At 34.9% G+C, this 10,073-nt stretch overlaps 1 protein-coding gene across 1 annotated transcript; it reads left to right on the top strand.

The window, feature by feature from the left end:
- The first annotated feature begins 3,199 nt into the window (after positions 1-3,199).
- Positions 3,200-9,550, top strand: LOC106129260 (uncharacterized). Its single transcript, XM_013327760.2, has 7 exons — positions 3,200-3,246; positions 3,585-3,637; positions 6,235-6,426; positions 6,844-7,031; positions 7,285-7,504; positions 8,247-8,469; positions 9,073-9,550. Exons 1-7 carry the CDS (start codon positions 3,200-3,202, stop codon positions 9,548-9,550), a joined length of 1,401 nt encoding a protein of 466 aa, XP_013183214.2.
- Positions 9,551-10,073: the final 523 nt, after the last annotated feature.

Below are 10,073 nucleotides of genomic sequence, written 5' to 3'. Positions count from 1 at the left end.
AGAGATCACTCAATATGGACATAAAGGTGCGTACAGATTTTGTAACAATGTTGTATATACTACGTCCACATTATCAGACATTATTTTCCAACTTTGCTTTTACATATAACAATACTGTACGCATTAGAATAACAATGCCATATAACATTTGAAAGTATCAATAATAACCTGTTAATAACTTAATACTTAACATATTTTAAATTATAAATTTTAGTGCCCACATTACTGAAACAATGTTAATTACCATTTTTATTTAACTTGTTATGTTATATAATCGTACGCACTGTAAGAAGTCCTATACAAGAGTTGTAACAAATATGTATGTATGGATATTTTGTTATAAAATATAGGCTTCTAAGGACTGTTAACCAAAAAAAAAAAATATTTTACCTCATAACCTACAACAAAATCCTTTAGTATTCAACAATATTGTTTTTTTACGAAGACATAACTACGTCAGGTTACTTTATGAGCCATTGCAAGTTTCTATTTCTGCGAACACTTTTATTTTACGGTTTGTATCGTAAAAAAACAAAGAAAGATACTTTGAGTACAAAATTTTTACGGTTGAAAATTATATTTTACGTTTGTAATGAAAAGTTATAGCCTATTTTGTCAATTTTTTACTTTAAATTATTGCCGTCTAACAAATTGAATAATTCAACCAGACACAATATTGTTTACTAAACAACCCACGTTTTAATGTATTGAACAATCTACCTTTTATTGTATATGATATACGTTATAAAGTAATTAAAAGATTTTATTATATAACCTGAGTAAACCGGTGGCTCGGACCGCGTGAACCGAAAAATTCCGCTAATTTACTTTCCCGTGGAAATTTCGGAAAATCCTATCGTAGGCATTTCTAGACCACATCAAAGGAACCCTGGACCTTTGGACCAAGCGGTTCGAGCTGTGCATTGATATATGAGTCAATCAGTCAGTAGTCTTTTATAAATTAAGGTTCATATTTTTGACTTAATTATTCATCACTATCACTTGTATAACATAGTGTAAAGCAAAGTCGCTTCCCGCGTCCGTCCCCATGTCTGTTTTTAGGATGTCTGTATGTATGTATGCTTAGATCTTTAAAAAAACAACGTATTTTGATGCAGTTTTTTTTATAGATGAGTGAATCCCGTGCGATCCCCTTCTTCGCACGGGTTTCTGTTCGCTAGATTTAAAAATGAAAAATCTATGAGACATAATACAGTGACTGTTACTTATGTGTGTGCACAAATACCGTCTTATGTCAGAATATTCAACTTGCCTAATGAGTTGCTTAACGACTGTCATTTAGAGATAACATCAGGATCTAAATATATGTTTAAATGTCCAATATGTCTGGCTTAAGTACTCTTTGACAATAGATGTACTTGATTAGTATATCTTCCTATAAAAGCCGTAGGCTATCTAGAAAAGTATATTAAAAATACTTCATCTCAGTCTCTAATGTCCACAAAAACTTAAAAATGATAAAATAAAGTACTATATAACAATTGTCTAGATATCTTAAATTCTGGATAGCTTACAATCGCACTACTATTAAGTACCCCCTATACAAAGCGAATCACGAATGGTCGCCCGAATATTCTATAGCGCCTTAAGGTTTGTTTGTAATATCTTTATTGCACAGAAATTAACACAGTAACAAGAAAATAGTAAGATCTTAAGGTCTTAACTTCTGAACATTTCTTGTGTGAAAATTCTAAACACTGCCATTATTATTGAATATTTATTGAGTTTCCTCTCTCAGCTGCTCCGGATATAAGGCCACCTACGCGAGCATTCCTTGAGCCGCCTATTTTTCAGTACTGCCACTAATTTCCCATTCTGTTAGATTATCTCGCTCATGGTATTATTTTATATAAATTAGTCATAACTATGGCCCGCGACTTTGTCAGCCTTACAAGTTCACTAAAAAAGCGGTCACCCTGTATTGCCTCTTAGAGGGGTGAGGGAAAACTTTTGTATACCAGTTGGACCTTGTTGGACCAATCCTAATACATCTGAGTGAATATTTTTCGCGTTTTGCGAGTATAAATTAAACTAACAGAAATTCTAAAAATCTCATTTATTATTTATTATTCGGTTATAAAGAATACTCCATATCATTGTTAATGTATCTATATCTTTCAAGTACAGACATCGGCGAGTAACTATTTAGTTATAATATATCACCATATGGATTATCTCTTTCAAGTTCTACTACTATCTTTATATTCATATTGGCTGAAGTCCACTTTCCGACATTTTTCTCATAATCTGGTATTTAGTACATATAGTTTAAAATCTATAATTAAATCGCTTATGTTAAGGAAGCTAACTAGTTCGTTACATCATCCAGGTTTATTATAAATCCTTTACATTGTAACACGATCCTTTGCCTACGTTTTGTAATGACCTTTGGGGAAGTCGGGTCCTGGAAAAGGTTATATCAACATATTTTTAGATATTATTGTTCAGGATTTTGCTTAACTTGACATTGTACCGTCATTGTGTGAGAAAATCAACGATTATTTAAGAGGTGCTTTTATCCATATCCATATTTATTTTATAACTTTTTGTAAAAAAGTTCATTTGACTGTTTGGGGCTTATTTCCTAATAAACAACTGAACCTAACGTCTTGAAAATTTTGCATACTTAAAGCGTGGAGTACGCAAATGACGATGTACTTTTAACGCTAGCCGAACCGCGACGATAAATAGTTTATCAAATAAAATTGAACTAAACCGAACTATGCTGCAAATATGACCTAAAATTTATTATATAGGTTCCTATGGTATCTTTATCATTAAGGTCAAACGGTAATCGCTTTTTGTAAATTTCTTAAGACTTTCGTAAGATAGTTACTGTGATCCGTTTAATGCTTTCTACTCTCCTAAAATCTTAAAGTATATTTATAACTGACCATGTATTGGCTTCAACGCAACTGCATATAGAACACATACATACGTGTAGTCACGTCTCTATCCCTTACGGGGAAGACAGAGCCAACAATCTTGAAAATACCGATAGGTCACATTCGGCTGTTTGATATACATATATTTAGTTGTTTGTTTTATATAAAACACAACCGATTAAATACCAATATAACGAAGCCTTTACTTGTCTCAATTTATTTTAAATGTAGCAAAAATCAGCAGCGGAATCAACACGTCTGCACACAGCTTAACTCAAGCCACGGATCCAGAAATGCGGGATCACGAACCCAATTCAGATCCCGAGGTTGTGGAGATACGGTACAATGTACTGATCGAGATAGGACCCGTGCTTCGTGACGTTTCACAAGTGGTTTTTTGTATATACATATCGCTGGGATATCTTTATTGGCCGTTGGGTGTTTTGGTATGATTGAAAAGGTAATTTGAAATTTCTTTCTTTGATATTTTGTTATATATTTCGATACGATTCTTTTAAACATTAATTTCACGTCACCGTTCTTATGTTTGATTCACTCCACATTTATTTTATATATTGAATTCTAAATAAGGACACTTTGCCTTATGGTCATATTATATGTTTGTATTAATAAGTGGATAAATTCGTTGTTTTGTTTCAATAAATGCTTCGTAAATAGCAAAACTCAGCAAACGGAAGTCAAACAATGTTTGAAACAAAGTTACAGTTTAAGCTTTGATCTCCCAATTTACTCAATAATGTCAATGACTTGTTTTGTGGTTGGAAATAAATAGCAAGGAAACAGTACAGGGGTAATTACGGCAACCAGTGGCAGGATAGAAAATTCAATTAACGCGCAACTCAGTGAACTAAATCATAGAACAATTAATGTGGAGAGACAAGGCCAAAGATTACGTACATACATAAAATCACGCCTCTTTCCCGGAGGGGTAGGCAGAAACTACCTCTTTCCACTTGCCACGAACTCTGCATACTTCCTTCGCTTCATCCACATTCATAACTCTCTTCATGCAAGCTCGGCGGTTTCTTGCTTGGTACTCTTGACCTGACCCTTACCAGGACGTCCTTAATTAGGTGATTTAAAAAAATTAAATTCGACAAACACGAAGTAAAAAGTACAGCACTTTGATAAATCAAAGACTGATATCTCTTTGGACCTTTTTAAAAAAATCAAATTTTCACGGTCGGGCTTTACCGCCTAATATTTAAGAAAAATCTAGGCGAAACCAACTCATAACACATAATTTCAAAAAAACAATTTCCTTTGATGAAACATAGTACATTTACACCGATCGCTGTATACACTTATGCGTATAAAATTCTTTCGTACAGTTTTATGCATTTTAATATCTATCATTATATATCAAAGTCAATGTGTTAATTATAGGTTTGTTAAGGCGATAAAAGAAATTTTGCTGAATCAAAAATCTTAGTACTCAACTTTCGATTGATAGTAATGCAATTAGTATAAAACCTTTTCTCTGTAGCGTTTTGTGCCAACGGCCTGTTTACACAATAATCGGGCGGAATTTTAATTAAGTGTTTAAAAGACTGATCACGCAGAAAAGATTCACAAACTCTTTAATGAAATTGAATAAAAATGATTTACGAGTGCCGTGTAGTTCCCGGCACCAATACAAAAAGAATAGGACCACTTCATCACTTTCCCATGGATGTCGTAAAAGGCGACTAAGGGATAGGCTTCCAAACTTGGGATTCTTTTTAGGCGATGGGCTAGCAACCCGTCTCTATTGTATCTCAATTCTATCTTAAAGCCAAATTAATAGCTGAACGTGCCCTATCTGTCTCTACAAGACTGTTGGCTCTGTATACCCCCCAAGGGATATAGACGTGATTATATGTATGTATGTATGAATATGATTTATGGCGCTAGTTCAACTGATTAGGTAATAAGAATCAACCGAATTAGATGAACCGAAAATTAAGGTATTCATTTAGGATATTTCCCAATGATTGCATGATGAAAGGGAGCAAGTAGCGGGTTTCCCGGAGGGGTAGACAGAGACAACATCTATCATGGCAAGTGGCCACGATCCCTGCGTACTTCTTTCACTTTATCCAAATTCATCACTTTCTTCATGCAATCTTGTCGGTTTCGTTCGTTGACACGGTACCATGGTTTTACCATGGAATTACTCAGGTACTTCTGACCTGATTTTATTAAGCTCAAAAGCTCGTACAATTTTTCGTATTTTATTTTCAAAATTTGGAGACCATATTTTAAATCGTTGTTTTTATAAAGATAAGTCGCCATAAATTACCGAACATTTCAACCTTTGTTATAGTCGTAACCGGACCTCAGGCCGGACCGTAGACTGGACCTCCCCAGGGAGGCGCCGTATGATGGATTTCACTAAATTATTATATCAGCGAAATGTAAATTTTATATGTTACTCTTATTAAATTACGTTTGTTTATATAGATCAGTACCTTTATATCGCAAACAAGTTTTAAGAGCGTCACGTTTTCTCGTTCTTTTAATGTCTTATTTTTTAGTAGTTTGTCATAAAATTGTTTGTAAGTGCGTTGTTTATTATTGAATTAGTTGTAAATTTGTATCATACATAATATTTACTGGTTACACGAGGATTCTGATATGTATTAAAATTTTTATCGTTGAATTTAGATCTGTTATTAAAATTACGATAGGTAATATGAAATCAATAAAGATAAATCTGAAGCCTTTGATGTTATTTCAAAAATTATTTAAGTTTTAACCAACTTAAAAAAGAAACACACCATACAACATCTATAGAGAGAAGCCATCTTAAAAGTTAGATGGTGCTTGTCACTTTTGATTAAACTAAACTGCGCCGGAGATTGGCGCCCTCATTAATTTAAGGGTCTCATCGGTATTGTAATAGTCTTCAAAGAGAAGGCCGTTAAAGAGCAGTTTGTTGTGAATTGTGGTGATTTATAAGCTTTGCTGAGTTGTTTTCTATTAACACTGCTATTTATAGAGGTTTTGGGATCATGATATTGTTTTGGCAAACTTCCTTCCATAGGATGTCAAAATAGCCCACATGTTTCATATAAACATTGGCTTATATCTTATTTTTTTATATTATAGTCTAAGTAGGATAGTATGTCAAGTGCATACTATACTTAGACTATAATATTAGGTTTTTTCGTTTTGATTAGACAATCTGTTTAGTTACAAATAATGTCGTCTATCATGACCGACAACTAAATTCTTTGAGAGTATAAGATATATGTAATCTATTTTAAATTGACTATAAAGTTAAACACCTAAATTTTAACTCAATTAATCGTAATTTTCTTTGTTTCAGAACGCCTCAACGTTCTTTATGAGCGCAACTGGACGCGTCTGGTTCACGAGCAGCTGCGCAAGTTCGAGTCTTCTATAGTGGCTGCGGCGAGGCAGTCACCGGAGGCTCAGCCACCAGAGCTGGTGCTAGACTCCAAGTGGACCTTCTCTGGAGCTCTGATTTATTGCATCACATTAATTACTACTATAGGTATGACTTTAACATTACTATTGGATTTATCTCTATGATATCTCTATAATTTTACTCTCACATTGTAGTAGCCTACAATATGAGAGCATAACCTCACATTACAATATCATCAATATATAACAAGTGATCATTTACTTTTCATTATTCTTTAATTAATTATTGGTATTGTCTGTAAAGAGCAAAGTCCTGACCTGTCTGCGGAATTCAGCATTTAGCTGACGAAACCTTCGAGTCTACATGAACTGATCCCAAAGTATAGGAACCCCGGACCACGAAACATTGTAGTAGACGGTGCAAACGGGAAGTAAAGTGTTCAAGTTTACTTTGGAATTGCTTTTAGTAACGATATTTCAAAAAATTCCTCATTGACTTTTAGATAAAGGCCCCAAATCTGGTGCTGACACATTGTTTTTGCAGGTTACGGTAATGTATCACCACGAACGGCAGCAGGCAGAGCAGCAACTGTGGCTTACGCAGCCGCTGGTGTTCCCCTGACGTTGGCCTGTCTGGCCGGCTTGGGGGCTTCTCTGGCAAGGCTGGCTAGGTTGGCTTGGCTGAGGGCGACGAAGAGGAAAGTGCCGAATGCTTGGAGGAAGGATACGGAGGTGGGAATACTTCAATTGTTGATGGAAGTTTTTTTTAAGGATTATTGTTTAAATAAATGAAGATTAATGAGAATCGACTAATTATTTTAATTGCATAGCAAATTTAGTTCTTTGAATAGATTTTGAACGAGATGATACAGATCCTGCATAATAAGTTATAATGTTCCAACATCGTAAAGGTCATCAATGAAAATCCAATGTTCTTTGTGATCAAAATACCGTTCAATACGTTAGTATAAATTTACAATTCTAGATGGAAAATCACCTTCCCCTGCACGAGCAACAGCGTCTGCTCCCACAGGCGACAGAACACAACCAGTACACATCATTCCCACCGCGAAGCCACAAATCCCCCGGGACCGTCCGGGCCAGGGCTGGGGACAGAGGTCAATATTCGCAAGTATTTGAGAGGGCCCCGACGAGCCCTAGAGCCGCGACGCTAGGTCGTATCAAGCGCAGTGCCTTGGCTGATGGTGAGCTTGCTTCTGTCTATGTCTTTTGATTGGGAAGAATTTTTCGGTGCATATTTTACAAGGATAATGTGGGATGTAAAAAAGTGACAGGAATAGAAAAAGGAAAGCTTTAACGGTTTAGTCATGATAAGAGGATGAATATAAGCAAATATCCAAAGTCAATGGTAACATTAAAAGGTGAAGACCTAGTCGATTACATTAAGGACGTTCTGGTGAAAGTTCAAGTCGAGAGTTCTCATACCAATACAAATTTTATCAAAAATTGTAAAATATTCACTAAAAAACCTTTCCGTGTATTTGTTGTATGCTGTACATATTGCAGCTTTAGTTAAATAATAAATGTTGAAACATATTCAGTTCAACTTATTGTTTTCATAACTGGTACCACTAGTTTTCATTGCAAAAATTACAGTCCGACTGATATTTGGATGTGTTCTCTGTTTCCTCATATTTACCACTTTATGATTTTTCAAGACAAATGAGAGACAAAAGGTATTATTTAAGAACTTACGTGAACTAACCTAGCCCTTATTTTGCCGCCAGGCGGGATGAGGTCCAACGTACTCAAATTTTAATTTAAATCAAAAGATTGATGATGCATATTTTAGTAATCATAAGCAAAATAGAATTTTGTGTAAGTGATACTATAAAGATGGTCAGTGTACACCTACGCTTTCTTGCTACGCTTCGTGTATGGTTTCTTCTGTTTTATTCTAATTTTCAAAAAGATTTCCATTTTCAGAGCCACAAACCTCATCAGCTCTTCAAACTCAAACGTTAGATCGCAAGAGGACCACCGGAAAATGCCTTGCGACAGTACACGGTCCTATTAGAGGCAGAGGACGAGGCACTATACAAAGGCCAAGAGGTCAAGTGATAGAACAACTAATTGCCGAAGAATGTGGGGAATTATCTTCGAACAGGTGTCAAGATGATCTTGACGATTCAGAAGACACTGATGAAGCGTAAGTTTTTATTTATCATTCAACACGCGATGACATTGATTTTGTTGTAGGTACATTGATTTTTATATAATTTTCATTAATAATGTAAATTCTTAAATCAATCGATTTTTATCAATTGTATCGAGATAAATACCGATTTATCACAAGATGATCTTTTGGGATTACTGGTCTGATAATAATATCTTATCTCGTTTTCAATCCTTCCTTCAAGGAGCAATATTGTTATTGGTTTTTGTTGATCCCTTCATTATTTACATGACAAATTTTGTATATTTTTGGAGACAATAAAAGGCTTTTACGTAACATGTTTCTCGAAAATTGAATAAATTATTTTTAAGATCACTCGTCTCTAAACAAGAAGACATTTGTTTTCGACAGTTCTCATCTACCTCATTTCTAAAATATAGACATGAATAAAATGATTGCTTTGTATTTATTACAATGCTCCACTCGTTTTTATTGCATCAGCTATATTAAAGTCATAAAATACAGAGTAAATTTGATTTTATACAAGTACTTTTTGATCAGATAGATCTTAAGAATATGAAAGATTGTGGTATACAATAGGCAACAAAATACAACAATTATAACAAATTTTCACAGAATTTGCCCACACGACACCCCGTCACGAGTGCCTTTGATTTGGAGCGAAGAGAACCATAAGAGTAAGAGCTGCGCAGTCCCCAGCAGTACTGCTTCTACCAGCGTCCAGCACCACATGAACCACGGCATCGACCACTGCCATATACCAGTAGGAATCGTGTTGTTTCTTCTCCTGGCGTACATTTGTATTGGGGCCGCCATTTTCTCCGCCTGGGAGAACTGGAGCTTCTTAGACGCGGCCTACTTTTGTTTTATAGCATTAGCTACTATAGGATTCGGTGATTTCGTGCCTACTAGTTTCCTCACCTCGAAGCATACAACTGAGAATTCCAAAAGTGAATACATACAAATGATTGCGTGTTGTGCTTACTTAGTTTTCGGACTCATATTAATAGCCATGTCGTTTAGCTTGCTACAAGATGAAGTAGTCGCGAGATGTACGCAATTAGCAAATAGTTTGGGCTTGTCACGGCAATGACAGTACGAGAAAAGCGATTGTAGCTCCTCAGATAATCACCTGAGGATGTTATGATCGTTGTTGTAAGGCAGTAAGTTTCGGGTCCCAACGGATCCCTTTCTGTACTTCAATCTATTGGAATTGTACTTCATGTTATCATTGTATAATAAATAAAATTATTTTCTCATATCAGCGTAAATGATTAGTTTAATGGAAGAATTTGAACTTTTTACGAAATTTGTACTCGAAAATGAAATGGTGTTTGTGATGTAAATAATGTATAAAATCTATTTATAAAAGCAAGGCTGAAATTGTAATGATACAATAAAATTGTGTTGAAATGTATATTGTTTTTCCTTTTATCACAATAATGTATCTACCTGTTATGTGAGATCTTCATAATAAGTAACTCAACGGTTATTAACCATATCAAAATGTGGCTAAAAAATTGGCAGTAAACCTGCAACCTCTATAACATCGTTGGGTGCCTGTAAGTGGACAATTGACTAGATTGTCCACTTACCACTTACATTAAAGTCTTAAA

This window comes from Amyelois transitella, chromosome 13 (genome assembly GCF_032362555.1).
Source record: "Amyelois transitella isolate CPQ chromosome 13, ilAmyTran1.1, whole genome shotgun sequence".
Taxonomy (NCBI): domain Eukaryota; kingdom Metazoa; phylum Arthropoda; class Insecta; order Lepidoptera; family Pyralidae; genus Amyelois; species Amyelois transitella.
Note: the sequence above shows the minus strand (reverse complement) of the source record. Positions and strands in the feature narration are given on the sequence as shown.